Genomic DNA, 23,902 nt, shown 5'->3' on the forward strand with positions numbered 1-23,902 from the left:
CGCTAGATCCTTACTCGCTCCCATGCAACTTCAGTCTTCTGGACTGTTTTGTGACATGAGGATAGGACTTTGCTATTTTTTTTCCAATTTGACATACGTATGGACATCAACTCAACTACTACTGAAAATGACCCTCTGTTATTGACTCTGTTAAGTGTCCCTTACCTGAGACTGACATCTTTCAGACTGAGCTAGTTCACATATATAAATATATATGTTCATCTCCTTGGTTACTGCCTTCAATAATGTGCTCAACACACTATCTGTTGTCACTAAGGTTACTTTTCCGCATTTTTCATTAACCTCGGTTTTTACGTCAAAGAGAACGTAGTCATAAATGCATAGGTTTATCCTTCGCTCGTTTCTCTTATTTGATTATTTCTTAAATTGGATACAAATGACAATGGTACAAAACTGACCACTTGTTTTTATTAGCTATTTCACAGAAATAGGAAACATTGGAACGCTGTATGAAGGATCTCTTGTTTCCTCCCTCCTTCGACTTGGAGGTGAACCGTCACCTAATACCGAACAGCTTCACTGCTCACAACCCCTCCTTTTTTTCCATTCTAACTGTTAGTGACACTCCGAGTGTGTCAGTGCGTGACTGACACATTGCACCTGAGCCTTCGAGCTCATTGTTGCCCATATTTTTGGATCATGCTTCCCTCCCCCCAAAAAATGCCACCCTGGTTGTATTTAGGTAATGATTTGTTGATTAAACTCACATAATACAGGGAGAACATACACAATCCACATAGAAAGGTTACAAGTTGGCGCTCCCTCACGACCTGGAAGGGAATCGGCAACCTTCTTACTGTGAGGCTATCGTGCTAGCCATATAGAAAAACCTATAGAAAACATGTTTTTGATACAAAAACAAATATAGGGTAACACCAGGAAAAAGATGTTGTCACTTAGCATCATTAATCCCAGATTTCTCCACCTCTAAGGGACTATATTGTTATATAAAGAAAGAAGCAGGAGGAGCAAAGCCCATTATTATGTCATAATAGGCTCCGTTCTTGTAACCTCTTGTTCGCCGAGATTTCTGACGGGGGAGAATTTTATAAAGTAACAAGTTTAAAACATGGTCATGATAAGAGACTTACTGCCTCTTGGATAGAAAGACTTCAACATTTGAAACATGTGAGTGAGTCACGAAAAAGTTTGGGGTTTTCACATTATTTGCCCTTTAAATGTGTGATCACTTACAACATTTTTATTATCAAGGTTTGAATGGGCAAGCTTACATTTTACAAATATAAGTGATTAGACCTTGAAACAAATATTGGTAAAGATATATTCCAAAGAAAAACCTTTTGGACTAAAAAGTAAGCAAAACTCAAAACCACTGAAGTTGCCTGGCATCTGTGTTTTGTGCTCAGAAATGGTCACCACTCTAGTTAACTTGATTTAAAACAACCAAAATGCCAAAAGTAAGCATCTCTCCAGAATCACAGTTGTCGGTGTTACAGCCATGAAGCACGTACTTAGATCTATTTTGTTTGTTCACTGGCAAATAGTGGCGTCTGCCAGGTATTTTCTTCTCAATACATTCCCGGCGGCACCCAAAGGTCTCAGCTGCAACACCTGCATTTGGGAGCCATCTTTCAGTTATGCTTTTCCTCTTTGATTACCAGAACATCTGAGAATGGTGGGGCTGCAGCCAAGGCGCCTGCGTTCCGCTCCTTGAAGCTGGATTTCGATAGTAACGTTGACATGTGGCCTTTCAATTTTCTCAAGTCTTATCATTCCTTTGCAGCCAGAGCTAGAAGCTTCCCTTCTCTGCTTCTTCTGAGACATCACCAGGTATGTTGTTGCGCCTCAGACTCGCTTGGCATTCGGCCATTTGGTAAACGTACCATGGACTCTTCTCCTCACATTCCCATCGGATGATCCCATGGTACTGTCGCCTTGACTAGCAGGAGATGCTGCTGCATCGTCGGCCAAAGGACGTCATTAGGTCTCAATGTAGTCAGTAGAAATAAAGTAGGAATTTGCCACTTTGTTTTGTCTTTCACATGAGTTGAGTTGATTATTTGCAGAAGTCGGAGAAATCAGGTGTAAAATAGCTTCATCAGTCTTTTCTAGTCAAAGTGAGGTGGAGGGAAGCAAGCGACACTGAGGCATAACACTGACATTTTTTAATAGAATTCATTTATAACAAATGGAACTTTTTGTCAGCAAATAACTGATTTTCATACAGACTCCTTTCGCCAATGGAACTGAAGTAAGAAAATAAAAAGCACTCCTTTCATTCTGATAAAGAAACATTTTTTTTTACACTAACTAATCAGAGGTATTTTTAAGATCTTTTGAACAAGCCTTTTTCTTTTACAATTTTGTAATTTTAATCTTCAGTCTATGCATCCAGACGATAGATAGATAGTGAGCAGAGAACACAACGTTTATTTCTGTTAATGACACTCATAGCTTGAATGGCAAAGCCACAAGAACAAATGAAAGGGGGACGTCATTTGCTGCGTTCACCATGGCACCAGAATCGATGCTCTTTTTTGCCACAGATGTATTTTTTTTCTTTTTTAAGTCTTTTTGAAGAGTTTGAAGAGAATTCCTTTTTTGTGTGTTATTTACATACACAGAGAGCAAACATAGAAGGATACTTATGAATCGTTTCAAGTAATAGATTATTGGGTTGAGAATCAATAGGGCAGTGCATAGTACAAAGATAGAGAAAGTGCAAATCTTTCTACCAGGCTGGCTACAGGCCTCCTGCAGTCATTCACTTCGGGCATGGTGAATGAAGTTGAAAATTAAAAGCGTCGTGGGTAAGGAAATATGCCTAAAGATGGTAGGATGAGCTACATTTCAGATAAATATTCATACATTTATTTCGCAGGCCAATTATCCTATGGCCACTGTCATGATAATAGTTGTTTATATATCTATGGGAAATTAATCCCATTGTTTTTAACCAGATGATTGAAGAAATTGTATTTGGCCATATGTTTATGACGCAATGTATTAATTTGATACTGGCTAGACAGTCTTCCTTTGGTCAATTTAAGCCTTTTTACTAAATCACTAACTTTTATTTGAATGATTTTGCTCAATTCTTTCAAGTGTTGCTGCAGAACAAAACACAATTATTATCAAGGTCCTATGACTCTAGCCTTTGTTGGGTTATTAGCATCTGCCACTTCAAAATCATTTATAAAAAAAAGAGGGATGACATTGTTTACCATGTTACCAACCCTTCTCCTTTCATTGTGCCCCAAACCGGTGTTATGGACAAGGAACATGACTTGTATTGTTTTCAAACTCTTCGTTAAAGTTTGAAGTGACAAGAAGCAAGTTACTCCATGTGTCTTTTTTGTAAAGCATGTCGAGCTTTAGACAATTATTAATTGTTCCATTTGGACAATCGGTCTAAAACATGTTTAAACACATTCAAAGTATAGTACAACTGAAATAAATTAATGTAAAAAAAAAAAGGCAGGAAATCTGTGCTGATGTGATTGTAGACATGAATGTGGACATTTTCGTGAAGAACCAACTCCGCAAGTTCAAGGGAAAGAAAGCCCCTGGAATGCACATCCAACAACTCTACCCAGGAGATACAAACACAAAGACGCAAACATCATGGATCCTCGAAATCTGGTGGACACACTGCCAATGTCAGGTTCTTGCTTATTTTGGCTGCAATTTGTTCCGACAAATAGAGTCTGTAGTTCGAAGTGAATGAAGCGTCAATGTATATGAAGCTTTGTGTTGAATTATTAAAGAAGCTCATGAATTAAATGTAACGTTCTCAAGTCCAAGCATGCATTTTGCTTCTGATATGAAATGGGTTGATTCTAATTTCCACAAAAGGCCACGGAAAATGAAAAACATGAGCTTCCAAAATGTCCTTATTTGCATATATGATCTTCTTGTCGTTTTTTCAAAATTAAATGTGAAATGGTGAGTTTTTACTGCTAATAGATTCAACATTTGAATACAACAAACAACCATTATAAAAACAGGCAGAAATATAAGGCACTCTAAATGTGAAATGAAGGGAAAAAACAACCAGGACAGTGATGTCTTTGTACGTTCCTCTGTTACGCAAAGTGGTGGGTGCAGCTGTGAGACCTCCCGGTCACAGTATTGCACCATTTTCCCAACAGGGGAATCACAATCTCATGAGTGAACACGCGTCCATGTAATAAAACCCACTATCTAAAAAACACGTATTTATTGCACAGAAAAGACACACAGAATCAGAATACAAGTCTGTCCAACTGATGTGCATTCCAGTGAAGAATCAATTCTTTTCCCCACAGCACACTCTCATAGACAATAACTTTTAACGTTCTCGTTATATTTAGGAATATATATATATAGATATATACATATATCTATATATATACATATATATATAATCTGCACCATATATTTACAATATATATTTAACTTCTGATCGAATTAAACTCACTCATCATCATTCTGACAAGGAAGAACTGATATAATTGGTAGCAGCAACTTCATACTTTGCTCATCCCTGTTGATTCCACGAACCCCCAGTGTATGGGAGATTGATTGAAAATACTCAAAAAAGTTAAAATATATTTCTATATAGAGTTCAATTTTCATAGAGTTAATTTCCTTACATAACAAAACGATGGGGACAAATTATGATGTAAAAAAGCATCAGAAGAGTTTGACCATAAAACAGAAACATTGCTTTTTTAATCACTTCAGACAAAAGTGATTTTCTTTTTTTTCGTTAAAAAAAGTCACAAAATAAAAAACAAAACAGAAAACAAACATTTGTTTTAATAAAATACTAAAAAACTAAATTAATATTTATATTTTTTTCATATTTACTGTCCCTGTTTCCAAAATTCAATGCAGAACCGTGAGAGAAATGGTTGTTTATTCATTATTACTATTAGTAGTCCGTAGTGCTGTATTGGATCCAGCAGCATCATGTTTTGAAATCTCGTGAATCTGATGTCTTAACATTGCGCATCAAGTCCACTCCTCTGCGATTCCGTGTGCATCCAACGCCGCTCATAATGGTTCATAATCACTGCTGCTTCTCCGATGCTCTCATTGACTTTTTTCTGTTGCTTTCTCCGAGTTCACAGAGAGAATATTCGAAGCACCAGAGATCCTGCCAAAGTCCGGATTCAACCGGTCTGCATCATTGTACTTTTTCACGGTCAGGAAACAGTTGGTCCTCTGGGAATTATATTTTTCTTTTTTTTTCTTTTTTTTTGTCAACTTATGTCTCACATCCAACACTTATGAACATGTTTAGTATGAGTCCATTTCTCAAGCAGTAATTTATGGCTCAGTAGAGAGGCGCACTGGGTTTTCCATCGATACGGCCCTCCGCTTTCGATTTCTCCCACTCATGGATTTTACGTTGCATAGTGGTCAAAGCTTCCCAGGTACTCCAGACCAGCTCTGTAACAAAACTGGTATTGATCCTGCATATGAAGGAAACACCATGTTAGCAAAGATAAGCTTTCATCAATGTCTAGATGCAAGTTCTAAACAATTATTTCCCTTTTTTTAATGAATTATTCAAATAATCACAGTTGAAATTGCCACATTGCCACAGGAATGGACTCAATTTGAAAGTGTTCCAAGAGTGTTTAGTCTTCCAGCATATTAGCCAACAAAATATGATTTAAGTCAAGATATCATGAGATTTAACCTTCATGAAGGAAACATATTTTTTTGAAAGGCAACACGAACCCGTTTACAATCAAAAAGTGTTGAAAAATGTTTTCCCTTTATTGACCTTATGATCCACATTAAAAGTAAAACAGCTAAAGGTTTGGGTTTGCAGCAGGTTAATCATGGATAATTACACGATGAAATAAGAGACCACATGACAAACAGAGAGGAAAAGAGAAAAGTTTAAAGAAATATAAAATATTTACTCACCTCTGTCTGCACCATCGCCGGTCTTTGCGTCCGCAACATTTTTACCGTCTGAAAGATGTCTACGACGCCCTCATATCTCATTCGCTCCAAGACGATGCTGAGTGTAATGAAAACTCCTGTTCTCCCGACTCCCGCGCTGCCGAAGAAACAAATCAGAATCATCTTCATTGTCAAGTAATTCCGAGCGCAAATTTGACTCCTGTTTCATTTACCACTTTGTTACAAGACTGAATAACGTTAATAACTATTTAAAAGGTGTCAGAGAGAAACTACGTTTATTAAGTTGGACCTAATAATAAATTACACTTGAACCATATTATTACCAAAAGAATGATGGAAGCTATAATTGTTTAATTACAAACTTATATGATATGTCAGTGTTTTATGACAGTTTAGTTCGTTTTTAACCAAAAATGTTTCAATATGGATTTCATATGACAGTAACAGGAAAAGGATGATTGGGTATTTCCTTTGTTAGTTTCAATTATAATGGAACATATCGACAAGCAAAATCTGACAAGTTAACACACTGTCCATCTTTGGATTGTGAACCAACACAACATGTTTTTGTTTTGTTCAAGTCATCAGTTAAAAGCATTTAAATCAACACTATGTGGGAATTTGTATGGTCCTCCTCAAGAGCTCTATACCAAGCAATAGTTATACATAATCTGCGGCTTTCTAAAGAGGAATAACTTTCTAGCTTCACTTTAGTGGAAAATAAATTAACCAATTGACTCGGAGTGTGATGAGGAGATTCTAGGAGTCTTTTCCCCGCAAAGCCAAAATGTTTTCGTGGCTTTCTGTCTCTTAATATCTGCCCTTATTGTTAAGTCTTTGAGGGGTCTCAGTGAAACCTGGCATCATTTTCACTGAGGGTGCCGTCCAGTAGTCTTTCAAACTGTTTCATGATACAACATCATCAACTCATCACCTGTATTTATTCAAATACGATCATACTCACTGTTAAATATTTTTGCTTAAATGCATTCTTTCTTTGCTGATTAAGTAATAGATTCTACATCGCATGATGCCAATTCAGCGGTTGAGGCAATATATGATGAGTTTAAAAAATATATATATATATATATATATTACTCTCAAGCGAGGTGGACAATCTATTACTCGATGATAGTTTGCAAGCAGCTGCTCACTCACCTACAATGGACCGAGATTGGTCCATCTTGGCCAAACTGCTCTTTAGTTTTATGAACTTGACCAATAAAATCGATGAAACCTTCTCCAGACTTTGGCACTCCTTGCTCCGGCCAATCGGTGAACTGGAACTGCCGGACTGTCCGAGATTGCCCATCCTGGATGTGATAAGAAAGGAGTTAATATTTGTTTATTGTTAAATTAAACTGGGCTGAATTTAAAAAAATATCACCATATTGAATAATGTGGTTGGCAAATGTGTGAAATTTAGTATTTGGATTGCTAATGCTTAGATATACAGTCCAACCTATTTATGTATGTGTTGTAAAACCCAGAGACCACCCTTAAATACTCCTCTGACATTCTTTAATAAACACTTGAAATACATTTTGATCTCTATATCACAAATAAACATGAACATTTAATTCATGTTGAACAAAATGTCTCTTTAAAAAGCTTCTTCTTGGACTTACCCGTGCATCAGTTACTTTAAATTCTCGCAAGATGTACTGGGGCATGTTGTACTCGGCCATGGGATCCACAACGAAGTACTGGTATCTAGCTGACCTTTCTGCTGGCCAGTACTGATGGCACTTTTCCTACAGGTGGAAAGAAAAGGGTTACAATAAGTCAATTCTGTTTCAACAAATATAAAAATATAGTACAATATAGTATAGTTAGAAATATAAATCTATAAACAAGTATATGTGACATTTGAGAACCAAGGACGACAGTAGTAATGTATATTAAGTATATCTTGTGTATTCAAACCTATTTAGCATATGCTTATATATTACAAATATTATGTAATATTATTAACATTTTATTATAGTGTTTTCATATTAACACATATTTTTGTATTTCTTGTATGGATATATGTGTATAAATATGTGGTAATGTGCTACAAACAAAAGAATAATTAAAAAGGGGTAGGAATGAAAAAAAAAAGGGATTTTACTTTTTTGTTTAATTGGTGTTTTGTTTTTTTCTACGTACAAATAATTTACAATTTTTTTGTTTGAAAAAGTGAAATAAATAAATAAGTTCAAGTTCAATGTCTTCAAAATATATTATATTACAATAGTATTCATGTGACGGGTAGAAAGCGAAAACGTCCATATAGATAGAAATAGTTTGTTTGAAGGTGGTGCAAAGTAAGCCTCACGTTTTAAAGACTTAAAGAGTATTTTACTTAGATTTTTTAATATGATCTGTTGTTGTAAACTTACTGTAAAGACATGTCAGATATCAAATATGATTATCACTCAGATAAAGTTTGATCATGAGAATTGTGAAGGTTAATTCTAAAATAAAACCTAAAAGTAGATTAAAAAAAAAGGTAAAAATGAGACGTACTCTGCCCATTTCTCTGAGCTTGGTGAGCATGACAACAATGGTGGAGTTGTGCTCCCAAAGCATTCTCCAGAAATCCTCTGTGGTTTCTGCCAGAGGGCCCTGTGTGGCGATGTAGGCCTTCTGTTGCCTGTGAGAGTAGCCCAAGAACATGGACACACCATTAGAATGCATGCAGAATGAACAGTGAAAACTCTTCCAAACATGTTAAGCTTTGATAAGAAATCGGTAAAAGAATTATATGAGAGCTCACTTTTATTTTATTGACAAATAGAAATGCTTTTAAAAAGCAAATATGTATTTTCTTTTAACCTTAATTGAATAATTTAAAATGTAACTATGATCCAAATATTCAACTCTTAAACGAAGTCTATCACATGATTGAATTTGCTATAAAAAGTAAAATTATTGAGCCAGATGACAAAAGAGAAATACAGTAATGCCATTTTTAAATAATGGAAAATCCTTCCATTACGAGTTTCTCCCAGTACACTACATTGAACACAAAATATGGGTAATAAACCTTGTATGCAGTTTCTCAGAAAAACTCTGATATTTCATGTGATATACACCGACAAAGCAAGATGTCATTGTTTCGCTCAACTTTAAACTGCCATGAATGGCATGAAAGACTCTTTCAAAAATGCTTCAGACAATGAAGGGAGCAGAAGAGTGTATGACAGCAACTCACCTATAGCCATCTATGAAACTGGCGTTGATGTAGTCTGAGCCTTCAACTCCTCGGATTGGCTGAAGACACACTCTTGTGGATTCGTATGGCATTATGTTGACAAGGCGGTTCTTGAACTTGTTGCAAGGAAGGTTGGCACTGATGAATCGCGACGTGTGCGCTTTAGTGTTTGCTAAACGCTGTGATAGAGAAGCAGAAGCCATTTGTTAAGATCAGACACATATCATAAGGGGCCATATTTTATGCTGGGACATTTACGAGGGGACGTGCAAACATTACAACAAATCGACAAACAAAAGAATGTTTGATATTAAATAAAGGAAATAAATTCCTATACATAACAATACATACAAATAGAAAAAAGTAATCTAATAGATGGTATATGGAGTCTACTGACTCCTTCAAGAAACATCTAAAGACGTTTTTATTTGTTCAGGCTTTTCCTTGATTTTCTGGAACTCCTGTTATGTTATCAGTTTTATCTTGACCTTTAAAGTATATACTTTATTGAATATTGTTTTGATTGTTTGAAGCGCTTTGTGACCCTGGTCTGGAAAAGCGCTATATAAATAAAAATTACTTACTTACTAATATTGTTTCAAAATAAATAAATATTTGTAACATATTTAATATAAATCATAAAACATCTAACAACCAAACAAGTCTTTAAAGTTATTTATATTTATTTTAAATATATTATATTTTAATATACAATACATTTTTCAGCTACATTTGTTTTTAAGTAAGTTTTTTGAACGTAGGCAATAAAGTACAATATTAAATTGTTTGTTTGCCTTTTCTCATGGTAACGACTAATTTGTGACGGGAATGCACAAATCATTTCCACTCTCCAGAACTCAAGATCAGGACTATTGTGAGAATAAAAAAATCTGTATCCACATGGGCATTAGTTCTGGTATGTTTAAAATAGTGCTAAATATGTGAAGCCATGGCATCAGATAGTGTAACTAGTAATGTCAACTGTTCATTATATTTGTCTTTAATAAGAAATCTTCACAGAGAGGTTAATAATCTGTGGTGGAGGAACATTAATGTATAATATATATATTATGTTTAAATTAATATATACATATATTTATGTAAATGTAAACCTAAAATTAGATCAGTGGTAAAATAAACATGAGAAAAATGCAAAAGATTGAGGAAACCAAAGAATAGCCAAAGAATAAACAAATCGTGAAAACAGAATCATTACTTTTTTTCTTTTTTTTTTAAGGACTCACCTTGAACTCCAGTTCCATGCCTGTGACGTTCTCTCCACCTTCTATCTGCGTCAGCTTCTGGATATAGGCAAAGAGGTTTCTGGCGGGCACTTCTGTGGTGCCGCAGTTGACGGCCTCCTGGAGCGCATCATGGATGAAGGTGTACTGATCCTCTGTCTGCACCATGTAGTTCCTCTGAGCGCGCATGAGCGTCACGTGGCCGTAGATGTCCACCGTCTTCTCGTGCTTGATGCGTTCCATCATGGCGTCGATCACGATGAAACACCCGGTGCGTCCCACCCCAGCGCTAGAGGAAAGTGGACAATAGAGAAAACCCAAGATTAGTTCATGCTATTTTATTTGTAGAACTCTATGTATAAAGCAAAAGCATCACTTAGACATCGACAGAGTGACCAAAAACCTCCAAGTGTTATGTCATTAATGAGCTGCGATAACAATACACGTTGAGTACTAGAAACATACATCAAGTCCTGACATATTGACTTATTTCAGTCCCAATTATGCATCCATTTTGGATTTGTTTGTTGTTGGTTTGTAAATAAAACTCATTAAGTGTGGGGGAATATTGTTTACTTGTAAAATTTTCACTGAAAAGTTATCTTATAAATAAGTAAGTAAGTTATTTTTATTTGTATAGCGCTTTTCCAGACCAGGGTCACAAAGCCCTTAAACAATCAAAACAATATTCAATAAAGTATATATTTTAAGATAAAACTGATAACACAACAGGAGTTCCAGAATTTTTTTTGGCAATATTAAAGTTGTGTAAAAGGTAATATGAGTCACGTTACGAATCATGAATAACATTCTGTAGTAGTTTAATATTTCATCAGAATTCTTCACAAAGAGACACACAAAAAACATATTAAAAAAAAGAGAAAAAAGAATTAGAGCAGCAAGAAAAGGCAGATACACTGTATTTGCTTTACATCCTCTCTATGTCAGTAGCTATATTGGGAACATCATACGGCAACAGGCATGTGCCAATTTCATGTATCAATCCAGTTTGTCACGGACTGAGCAATCGGAGTCGAGGCTCGACTCGTCTTAGGCACACCTAGCGATTCCAGCCTGTATTTGAACAGGAAATGCAAAATGCTTACTCCCCAGACTTGTCCCTACTGGCTTGTTCTGCTGCCTTATACTCTAAACCTAAAATACTAGTCAGCATTTGTCACGTTTAGATTCTGGTACTGAAGTGTTGCACGCTTTTATCTGTGACACTTCAAATCCTGTTGAGCATTGAATTAATTGCCTGCTTCTTCAAAGTGATCTCTCACATGTGCTGAGACAGTCTTGTAAACTTGAATCTAAAAGAACTCTCTGACAGACCATTAGGCACTTTTTTTTTTTTTTCAATTTGTATGAAAGTGCTTACACAAGGATCTGAGGGCCCTTCTCAGACCCTTAATCCTGTCTCTGCCGGTCCGACCTCACCTGTGCTCTTCAACCCATCCGTGCCTGTTGATGAACGACCGTCATTTCTCACCTCCGCCTCATGCATCTGGAAAGAGCACTTCTAGCAAACGCTGTAGCTCGCGGAGCACGGATTATAGAGTACCCACTAATGTGCCGGGCAACCCAAATTGCAACTAGCGTCAATTAATCCCATTAAAATTGTTTTGCTCAACCGGAATGGCGTAAGAGGTTTTTGAAAGGCGAGGGATATTTCACACAGGTGTCGTACAAGCACACAGCATAGCATAGTCGCTGCATTACAGAAGCATGTAATATTTCATTCTCCTTTCTACCAGGCATTAGTGTGTACGCATGTGGTCTCATACAGTTTTCTCATTTCCATCCAACCATCCATCATCAACCCTATCCAAGGTCCAGTCGAGGGGGCAGCAACAGGAGCAAAGGGGAACAAAATCCACTCTTTCTCTACCCCTTTTAATTTTGGAAACTAAGTCTCTGGAATGTCAAATACCCCCCAAGGTATCTTCACAGTTAAAATTGCCCAGAAACCCTCCAGAGAGAAGCGTCCAGGAGGAATCCTAAAAAGGTGCTTGAGCCACCTCCACTAAATATTACATTCAAATTTTCATGAAGCATTTTTTCATGGTGATGTGTCAATGGCGATTCTGTGTCTTCATCCATTTGGGTTCTATTCCAGTTTGTAGAAAAGTTGTATATTTAACAAACTTGTACTGTGATTTTCCCTTTTTTTCTTTGGGCAACTATTATTCATTACACAGACTAAAAATGCAAAAATCAATTGGAGACTGTAAGCTTTCAGATTCTTTGTGCCAATGAGCTAAATAAAAAGTTGTTTATTTAACCCTTGTGTTGTCTCTGGGTCAAGGTGAATGACCTCCCTGGTTTATAATACATATGCAGTGGTGGAGGTCGTTCACCTTGACCCAGAGATAACACAAGGGATACCACAAACACAGTTGTTTTCTGGCCTCTGGGTCAACATGACCCATAGATGACCAAAGGTTACACATCTCTATTGATTCAATGAGTGATAATATTCTAAATAAATAATATTGAACTCGACTCTGAAAAAGAAAAAAAGATATAGAAGACAACTGTGCCAGAAATACTTTAATCGATTTAAATCTTATCTCATCCATAGAAGCGATTGAGGAAGAATCGACTGCCACGTGAGGCCTGGCATTTTCCATTCTATGGCTGTTTAAGAAATCAACTGAAATAGTTTTTAACTGGTAGCGTGTTCTTATAAAAGCATCAATCTGAGAATAAAGAAACATTATTTGAAATATCACCAACTAGCATTAACTCATCAGATGACAGGTCCTTCTTACAGGTTTCACGTTGATGATCCTGTGGGAACCCTACAGCATATTTGGACCATAAAGGCAGACTGTTTTCTAGAGACATCTGTGCCTCTGATTGATGTCTTTGCACAGACACATCCTGATGATACGGCTTTGGAGCTGAGAGAGATTGCATTTATCAGATTACCTGACAAGACTAGATCTTGCTTCAAGGGGTCAATCCATTTTATTAGCAAGCATATTTGTGAGCTGTCAAATTCATGTTTTTCAAGGAGGATTTTTTTTTGGTTTTGGGGGGGGAAATAGAGTGTAAGGAAAGGGCTTGCAGCCTGCAGAGGAGGGGAGGTTTAAAAGTGTGGAATGTGCAACGCAGATGAGGTTGAAGACTTTGACTTGCTGTGGCAACCCTTGAGAAACATGACAAACACATATTGATGGCGAGGACAGTAAGTTTTTCATTGGATCCTTACATTGACTTGTCAGGGGAAACCTGACATTACACAGATATGTGATGAAGGGCAGCTGGGCGGATCCTAAATCGTTATTTAATATGTATTATGTAAAATGTATACTTGTTTCCATCTCCACCAAAGTCTTGATTTACTATATAATCTATAAAAAAAAATCTTTACTAGATTTACATCTATATTAGATGATTTCCCAATTGTACTCTGACTATGTACTTTCATAGGTGTTCATATTATGTTATTGAATGATAAAACATAAAATGTAGACATGAATCAAAGTATAATTTTAATATGACTATAATTTAGAACAATATATTGTACTTTTTCGAGAAAACTATTCCTTAATCATCATTATATTTTCATCATATTTCATGAATTCATAGTGTCTGTACTGTGAAATCTTACTTGAATAGAAGTGAAAATAAACTAAAAAAAACATACTGTAGTAAATATTAGAAGTTTCCCATAAGCTTGAGTTAACAACTCAATTGTATCTATTTTAGTATTTATTATTGACATCATGACAATAAATAAAACATATTCCTATAATACCTACCTACGTCTGAGAGACTGAAGAATCAGAATCATGTGAGGCTACAAGATTGACAACAGAATTAAATGAAATAATGAAAGAAAAATACATATATATCGGTCTTCTATTCTAAATGTAAATAACAACTGTGGAAACCATTGTTGTAGTGTAAAGCTAATAAATAATAAGATATGAACCCTGGAAACAAAATGTTTCATCAACTCAATTTATGGGAATTCTCTTAATGTAACTCCACACGGAAAACTTGAGCCCCGAGCAAGAGCACGGAATTTGCAAGTCAGCCTATTACTTTTCCTGTGAAAGATTGTCACCAAATTAGCATATTTACTTTGTTACTCTCCACCTCTGATTATAACAAAAACAAAACAAGTTACTATGAATAAATAACTATATTTTGTACATAATGTCTCATAGAAAACACTGCGAGACACTGTTGACTGAGAGTCCGATTACTAGGATCCCTCTGTTATAAGAACTGCACAGGTTAGTAGCATTTGTTTTACAATTACATATATATTTAATATATGCTTAAGAACTCATAAAATGCCTTATAAACTAGTTATTTCAAACAGTCAGGTTATCATACATCATACAGTTGAAGCTGTATCATGATACAACTGATGCTGTATCGTGATACAACTGATGCTGTATCATGATACAACTGATGCTGTATCATCATACAGTTGATGCTTTATCGTGATACAACTGATACTGTATCATGATACAACAGATGCTGTATCCTCGTACAGTTGATGCTGTATCATGATACAACTGATGCTGTATCATGATACAACAGATGCTTTATCATCATACAGTTGATGCTGTATCATGATACAACTGATGCTGTATCATGATACAACTGATGCTGTATCATGATGGAAACTGATGCTGTATCATCATACAGTTGATGCTGTATCATGATGGAAACTGATGCTGTATCATGATACAACTGATGCTGTACCATCATACAGTTGATGCTATATCATGATGGAAATTGATGCTTTATCATGATACAACTGATGCTGTATCATCATACAGTTGATGCTGTATCATGATGGAAACTGATGCTGTATCATGATACAACTGATGATGTACCATCATACAGTTGATGCTATATCATGATGGAAATTGATGCTGTATCATGATACAACTGATGCTGTATCATCATACAGTTGATGCTGTATCATGATGGAAACTGATGCTGTATAATCATACAGTTGATGCTGTATCATGATAGAAACTGTTGCTGTATCATGATACAACTGATGCTGTACCATCATACAGTTGACGCTGTATCCTGAAGCCTCATCAACCCATTTTCCGTCGTTTCTATAACGTTATCAGACGTCATAACAAATGTGTCTGAGCAGTTGCAAAGCCACCTTGACGGCATTGACAGTTCTTTCTAATAAGAAATCTGGGCTAAAAAAAAATAGAAATAATACTAAGCAGACCATGTGTATATTTATATAAAACATTAAAGAGCCCCCTGGAAAAAAATGTGTTGCTTTGCTTAAAACAATCCTCCCAGCTTTAGCGTGGCAGCAATATTCACGTAAACAGCACCACCTCTGGGTCAGGAAACACCAGGAAATGTTAGGTGGTTCAAGTCCCCAGCCGTTTTCAATCTCATGGAAAAAAAAAAAAAATCATAGCGCAGCCCTGTATGTAGGAGATTGATGACTTGCAAGCCAGTCAGTGGCAGCGTGCAGCTTCCTATCTCGAACAGGGGGAGATGAGGAATGCTGTAGGGAGGTGTGGCAAAGGAACGCCACAAGTTATCATCAAGCTCTGAACGTGAAAGACAGATTTGCAGAATGTGTTTTCCTCCAAAAAAACAAAAACACTGGTGTTTATCGTCCTTGAGTGTTTGATGGGAAAGAAGCGGCCCGGTCTACAGTTCAAGAACAGTCGAATGCAGTAATGACTTGACACCACCTTTTTCAGCCAGTCAAGACCAGCTGCTTTGCCTGTCACCACACATTAAGCGTTAGACTAATATGCTTTCAAGAAGTTGGGGGAATGTGGGATGAGTAAGAACGAGTAAAAGACTGCAAAGAGCCCAGAGTAGATAAAGCGAAAGCAGCAGTGAATCCAATTACATTGGTATTGTCACCAAATGTCTTGCTGTCAGCGAGCTTGTCATCCTTCAGCCATCCGCTCCGATGAATACATGCAAAACTGAACAGGATAATGCTTTACAGAGCTGAGTCAATAAAATGTGTCCTCCACTTTTTTTTTTTAAATCATATGCCACACAACGTAGAAAAGAGTAGTGGATGAGTCAACATTAATCACATTCCACAACTTTCGACTGCGTTTTGATTAAATCCTGAGTTTAAGGATTCTGTAATACAGTGGTTGAAAAAAAAGAAGCAAACTTGCGGCAACTAACGTTCAAACAGCATCACACTGCTGGCTTCAGCTATTCTTTTCTTGAAGGTTTTCAGCGTATTGATTTTTCTTTTATGAATAATCGAAAGGTTTATCATATATTAGTCATGGGTTGATGAGGCCTCATGAGGCAGCTGATGCTGTATCATGATACAGTTTAAAGACCACTAGATGTCACCCTCAGTGAAAATTATGTCAGGTTTCATTGAATTAGTAGATCAGAGGCAAAGATTATAAAGTAGAGAGCGCCAGCTAGTGACCTTTTAACATGAAGACATTGTATTATTAAAACAACCGATGCAGTATCATGAGACCTCATCAACTCATAACTATCATAGTTATATGTCAACTCAAATTTATTGAAAATAAAAAATCCCAAAAAGCTGTTAAATTGTGTAATTGTCAGAACTAAGTACCAAGTTATGTAAAAAACCCTTTTTCAGATCATAAATATTTGAGGCGTCATTTAAAAAAAAAAATCTGTTGCATTTTAATTTTTTTTATAAAAGTGAAGAAAAAAATGCATACAATGTTAGCACAGGTGCAACGTTGAAAAATGAACAATTGACAAAACCTTTGCATGGATGGTAGTTGTTGAGAGATAGAAGTGAGATATGATTCATTATTTTTTAAACCTTCATGTACAGTAAGTAGATAAAATCATAAATAACATTTAGTTATTATAATTCAAAGAACAGAATTAAATAGTTTTGTTTCAAATGAATTTAAATGGTATCTCAATGTGTTGATTTGAACATATGTGCTGGTTTGATCTGCATATGCGCTCTTGATACAGTGTGTGTTTAATCCCTGGTGTTGTCTCAACCAGGGATGAATGTCATGGTTAAATTGTTTGAAAGAAATCTGGTCTATAAATAATGCCAGGAGACCCTTGTGTACTGCTGTTGTGCAACAGCACACACACACACATGTACAAGAAGACGTTGGCTGGGGGCAATGACACTGGCTCTTTGTGTTGAGACGTTGGAACCACCTTCAGACTCAAAGTGTCCTCTTTGAACTGATATGTTTAATCCACAGTATACTTCCTGTCAAGTCTGCCTGCCTGCGGCCACATTTCAGGGTGGTTTCTCAATAAAAGAATCCAATATGAACTCTAAATATCCCTGGAAATGTAGCTGCTAGTCATATGTATTCATATATTCATTACAGCAAATGGAGAGAGGAGAAATCAATTTCATGCTTCAGGATATTTTGTTTGTCGGCACAGAGTGAAACCATGTAACCGTGCCTCTTACCTGCAGTGTACCGCCATGGGCCCGGCATCCGGAGGATTGCATGCTTTTACTCGTCGCAGAAATGCGAGGAATGGTGTGGGATGCTCTGGTACCCCATGGTCGGGCCAGGCTGTGAACTGGAATTGCCTCACTTCTCTTTTCTCACTGGAGCCGTTCTATAGAAGCGAAGATCCAGTTAGGAAGTTCAATAAAAACATAACGGCAAGTGATTCTCTGATGGGACGCTCATGATCGTCTTACTTTAAAAAGTGCAAATGTTCGGACGCAGTATGTTGCCAGTTCTACCGTGTCCAGCAACGTCACTTGGATGAGTCCGTATGTCTCCGTGCCTCTTGTCGGCCAGTACTGATCACATTTCACCTGCAGGGCACACGAGAAACATGTTACATGTAAAGAAACTGCGATACCCTTAAGCTACATTGATACCACTAATCCTTTTGTGCAGTACAACAAAAAAACAGGGTAAGATTTTAATCGGGCTCTTAATGAAAACTGAAAATGCTTCTGAATTTAGACTAAAAGACTACCTTGTTTTCAATTTTAGGAGTAATATTAACACAAGAAGTCCAGGTGTGTGTTGTGTTCTTGTGTGTGCTTTTTATTTTTCGTCTGGGATGAGCTTCCATCTGCTCTATTATTATAAAGTGTCCATTTGTTGATGATGTTTTAATTCAAACTAGAATGCCATTCTGTTTGAGACAGCTAAATGTTTGTGATTTGTCGAAAGCCGCTTCAAACAAATCAAACTACAGCAGAGGCAGATGTCAGATTGATGTTCAGAATAATGATGAAATCCAGCTTGCTTGTCATAAAGGGCCATTAACAATGTGGGAGTCAGATATTTGATAATGATACAGATACAAATGTTTTAGTCTAGAAACAATTGTCGCCATAATGATATGTCTATAGTGATAATTCATATTAATGGGGTACCTTAAGTTAAGACGATTGTCTATGCTAATAATTAGAGGCGTAACATTCATGATCGAGAAGTTTTAAGTGTTATACTTTAGAATGGGGGACACACATTAACTTTTATAAGCTACTTATTCACATGTGTATTAACTGCAAGTTAGCCACTTATAAACCATTACAAAGTACTAACTCACACCTTGTTGAGTGAGACTATATTCCACCCTTAATAGCATGATGTTAAGGACTTGACCTTAATTACTGATTATTAACAGGAAATAAAGAGAACATTAAAAATTAACTTTACTAAAAACTATTTACTCATTATTATGTGTAAGTACCATAAGATAATAAATTGGCTATCAATAATACCTTCTCTTTTAAAGGAAAAAACAACAGCTATACTAATATTAAAAGTATCCTAACTAGTTAATAATAACTATAAGGATATTTACTGTAATTAGGATGCTGTAAATATTTTAGTATTATTAGAATTCCCCAATAGAAAAAGACTGTAACGTGTTAAACATTGTTGATGTTAAAACTGTTTTACAAATTGTTATTTTTCAAATATCTAGGATTCTATTAATACTTTTATAGTTGTGTCTTTACTTAAAAAGAGTAATATTATTAGTGAATTACTTCTCTCAGTTTCCATTAATTATTTATTTCCTGTTAATGATCAGTTATTACTGTGTAGTTAAGCTTGATGTCCTGATAATCATGTTATTAAAGAAATAATATTTTCACAAAGAACAATGTGTGATTTATTACTTTATAATGGTTAATACATGACCTATTTTCTGTTCATACATATATCAATAAGTAGCTTATAAATAGTTATTCATGTTCATAAAATCATAAAGTAATGAAACACAATTATTTATGAATATGGATTTTTTTAACAAGTTATGCTGGTTTTAGGAATGTATGTAAACTTAATACGATTATAAAGTGTGCGATATAAGTCTTTAAGTGAAGTGACTCACTGTTTTATGTACTTACAAAAAATATAATATTTTATTCTGACTTTTAAACTATTCATAATATTTTACAATTTCATGATGTAATAACGACGATGTGTTCGAAAGCGTTAACTGAAGGACTAGATGACGATGATACTATAATAACCTTTGTTTCATGACTTAAATAACCACACAGACATTTACCAAATCACTACACTTTTTCTGAAGATCTTGTGTACAATATTATGATGTTTACATTCATGTATGGCAAATTATAACAAGCTTTTTAAGGTATCATAAATAATGGCTGTTTAGAGCGTTTAGTGAAGTGGTAATTACAACGTATAATAATTAACTAGAAACTGTGTTTACATCAACTGAAAAAAGGTTAATTTATAATAATATTATACAGTGTTGAGACTTTAATTAAAGCTCTCTAGACCATCCTGTACTGTAGCATTATTCTACTAAAAATTATAATTGTGTAGAACTCAAGTTTATTCTTTAACACAATCATCACTTTTTCATATAGGAGTCCATGACTTTATTAACCCTTTTACACGTTAATTTACATGGTGAGAAAATATCATACTTTCTTCTATAAAGCCTTAAACATTATTTTGATATTATCCACAAGACCTTCAAAGAAAGTGATACCAAATGATCTGTGCTTATGACAAACGTATTGTAGTTCAAAAACTATTCATACGGTTTGTTAAAAGCAGCAGAATGGACCAGAAGGGTCATTGTTACTTTCTCAATAAACCACTTTAGATCTAGTCAAGTTTGCGAATCACTTCACCAAATGTTCACCTTCAATAGTGACAATAGGGCTCTAAAAGCTTCATGAAGCGTGGTCATTATTTTCAGAACCAACAAGGTGGCAGTTCCTTCTTGAAAAGCTTTAAAATGATTCTCTATTGAACTGAGGACGCATCTACTAAGCTCCAAATAACTTACACACTGCTCTAAGAAGCTTAATCAGTCGATCACTACTTAATAGTCATTAGTTGTCAAAAGTTGACACGAAGCTGTAAATGATGTTTTAAACAAAATCTTTGAATGGAACGAACAACCCATTGAAGGCAATTTAAGGGTTGATTTGGATCTTCTTCTGGTCTTAAACCTTAATAGTGAAATTGTATTTCTTGTACCACAGAGAGACAAACATTGTTAGTCCGCAATAACTTACCCGGGATCGTTCCTCTAGTTTCGTCATCATGACAACTATTGCACTCCTCTGCTCCCAGATCATTCTCCAAAATTCACCAAAGGTCTCCGGCAGAGCGCCCTGCGTGGCAATGTAGGCATTCTGTTTCCTGTATCCATCGATGTAGTTGGCGTTTATGTAGTCGCTTCCAGGGACACCTTAGGAGCACAGGACAGAAAATGGGAACGAATGATAAAAATGTTAAAATGAGTAAAAAAAACATCAAGACAACATTTTTATATGTTCTGTGAACATGAGAAATTTTCTTCTATATAAGATAAGTTTGCCCCAAAAATTACCTGCAATCTGTCAGTATTTTTTTCCACCTGCCCCACCTCAACCAATGACATGCTCACCTGATGAACCTCATTTACCTACACAATATACCAACAACTTTCAGCACTTGTTCGACTAATTCGACGCTTTAGACATCTGCTTTCTGCGAGCGATGCCACCCACACATTCCAAAACCCTCCGTTTTTGGACTCTCTGCCATTCCTTTGACATTGGGTGTTTCCCAAATCGCGCAATTCTGCTTAATATTTTGAGTGCACAAGTGCGTCCCGATGAGCAGCGTACGAAAATGTGTGGGCGATAGGGTTCCAACGGCTGGTTGCAATCAGCGTTAAAAAGTAGTAGAAGAAGAAGTTGTTGAGTCATCTCCGGTAATTGTGTAGTAGCAGTGTTTCATTTGAGGCAGTACTACCTGTCGAAATTTGAGCATTGTGCAAGTAAGTGTAATGTCTTACAGTGTACTGTAAAGCAGTGCACTTCTGATTTCACCCATATGTCTTTGTCTGCACCCGGAGGTCTGTTGCCAGAACAGCAGAACTCTAAAGCGGCCAACAATAGTCCAGACTATACCTGGAGTTGATGTTTTATAATGTCATATATTATTTCCATGAATGTTGGTGACGTACTTCCTGTTAGTTAAGCTCCATCCCAGTAATGCAACACTACCCTGTCGCAGTAAGAAGCTACCATTAGCTTGTTATCACACACTGTATGATTAGCGCTTTATTTTGTTTGCTCACAGATCAGGGCACAGCTTTTCACTCTTAAAATGCAAAAATCACCATGTGACAAATTCACTGTTGTCGACTCAATTCTATACAAGTCTACCAGGGAAAAGCTCCTAGGGTTTTAGGTTAAAAAAAAAAAAAAGGAGCGTTTCGTCTCATTTCAAATCTGTTATGCCACAGAAGGATTACCATTTTTTTTTTTAAATCAACAACATATTTAAACCCTTTTTGCATTTCTTCAACTGACAAGCTGATAAAGCTTGATTTGTGAAAGTCTATAACCACCCATGGAGAAAAACAAATAATAAAAAAAAAACTGGCAAAACAATTTTCTCTTCCTTTTCCTCTTTGCTTTAGCTTCTAATAATGAGAGGCACAGCAGCTTTTTTTCAATCCAAGAAAAGAGACAGAGCTGACAGCAAGTCAATGCTTCAGGACTGGCAGTTTAGGGGCTCGGCGCACACATGGTAGACCAAGATAAGTCTCATCTGTATGGATGCCACGTCTTACAGAATTCCCTCATTCCAACAGCCTCTTCTCCCCCAGACTGTTTTTCTCCCTTGTAACTTATTCAACTACAAAAAAGAAAAAGCTATGTCTTCACATTAAATACCCCCACACACACATTTCTTTCAGATGTTCCCCCAGTGTCTTTGTTGTTGATGTTGTCCAAACTGCTGGCGGCAGAACATTTCTGTGATGGACAAGGGATAAATATAATTAAGTCCACTGCATTTTGAAATTGAAAAGAAAAAGGGAAAGAAACTAATGAGTATGAGGCAATTTGTATAATGCACATTGGTAAATGGATTTTTGCCTACATGCATTCTGTCACTCAGGATTTGTACAAATCCTGCTATTTCTCTCTCAATGTGCTCGCAAGAAAACATTGAAACACTGTGATGGAATTTGTTTTCCTCAATTGATGTTTAGAAAGACTATTACTAGTTTCATTTTTTTCTTTTTACATATAATTAGCAATAGCAATCGGAATATTTCAGCCATTTGGTTCATTTGCCAATGCATGACGTTGCAGAATGCAAATATTAAAGGCATCTCATTAAATCCCACTGAAATTGTTCAGTCGTCTCAGAGCCTTTACATGTGAAGTTGATTTATTTATCTAGTCGTTTTATTTTATCCTTTACTTCCATAATCAGTATACATTTAATTATAAAACAAACTTACTCTGCTTCAAGGTTACTGTACTTGTATGATGTTACTGATTAAATTATCTTTTTACAAGTAAAAGAAACATTTTTAACAAAACCCACTACGGTTTTATGAAAAATGGGTTTGCGTTTGATAACACAGAATCTTTAATCTGGCCAAATATTGGCTTGGCTATTCAAACGATCGTTCCGGGCTTAATGAATAATTAAAATGAACATTTTTCCTGTTTAATTAATCACCAGGAAAAAGCAGATCCCTTTTTAACCAAGAGAAGTTTTTCGTGTGAAAGATATTTTTCATATAAAATAACAAAAAAAAACATCGATGTTCCAGTAGTTGACTGCCTGAAATAACTGTCTCAGTAACTGTTAATATTGATAGACTGTTAAAACTTTCCTCCAACAAGTCAATCAAAGTTAAAGACCTGTGGGCGGTGAGTCTGCCAAATGACTCAGGTCGGTTCTCTGCAGCAGAAGCTTCATCCATTTGTTTACACACTTTTCTAATTTTCTCCCATTGCTCAGCTAAGCTTCGTATTATCTCTGGAAGAATGCGAAATTGGTTCACCATCTATATCTGCCTTATTTTTGCGACATTATCCAGTTAGCCCTTCATTCCAGCCTTTTGCCCTTGGGATGTGTTCATTGTAAATAGCTCATTAGCAGCTGTATGCATGTGGCCACGCGTTTGCTGGTTTCTTCATCACTTTATTGGGTTCAATTCAGTTAACTAGCGCTTGAAAATGTCCTCTAGTTTCACAAAACCTGTCACATTTCTACTCAGCATCATTAGAACATTTAATCAGGATGAATCGGCCACGACACCAATTAGGCTTCATGTGAGGGGACTTGCCTCT

At 36.1% G+C, this 23,902-nt stretch overlaps 1 protein-coding gene across 14 annotated transcripts in view; it reads right to left on the minus strand.

Annotated features, from left to right (window-relative positions):
- Positions 1 to 2,129: 2,129 nt before the first annotated feature.
- LOC148082299 (receptor-type tyrosine-protein phosphatase delta-like) overlaps positions 2,130 to 23,902 on the minus strand; it is a 346,341-nt gene continuing 324,568 nt past the window's right edge. For all 14 annotated transcript variants that reach the window (XM_087789456.1, XM_087789451.1, XM_087789446.1 and 11 more), the window contains 10 exons: positions 20,834 to 21,009; positions 18,005 to 18,124; positions 17,765 to 17,919; positions 10,348 to 10,633; positions 9,104 to 9,282; positions 8,416 to 8,542; positions 7,533 to 7,658; positions 7,063 to 7,217; positions 5,905 to 6,040; positions 2,130 to 5,441 (listed from right to left, as the gene is read on the minus strand). In XM_087789456.1, coding sequence (XP_087645582.1) covers positions 5,373 to 5,441; positions 5,905 to 6,040; positions 7,063 to 7,217; positions 7,533 to 7,658; positions 8,416 to 8,542; positions 9,104 to 9,282; positions 10,348 to 10,633; positions 17,765 to 17,919; positions 18,005 to 18,124; positions 20,834 to 21,009 — 1,529 coding nt within the window. In that variant the 3' untranslated portion in view covers positions 2,130 to 5,372. The remainder of the gene's footprint in view (positions 5,442 to 5,904; positions 6,041 to 7,062; positions 7,218 to 7,532; positions 7,659 to 8,415; positions 8,543 to 9,103; positions 9,283 to 10,347; positions 10,634 to 17,764; positions 17,920 to 18,004; positions 18,125 to 20,833; positions 21,010 to 23,902) is intronic.

This window comes from Callionymus lyra, chromosome 4 (genome assembly GCF_982586985.1).
Source record: "Callionymus lyra chromosome 4, fCalLyr1.hap1.1, whole genome shotgun sequence".
In the NCBI taxonomy this organism is placed as follows: Eukaryota; Metazoa; Chordata; class Actinopteri; order Syngnathiformes; family Callionymidae; genus Callionymus; species Callionymus lyra.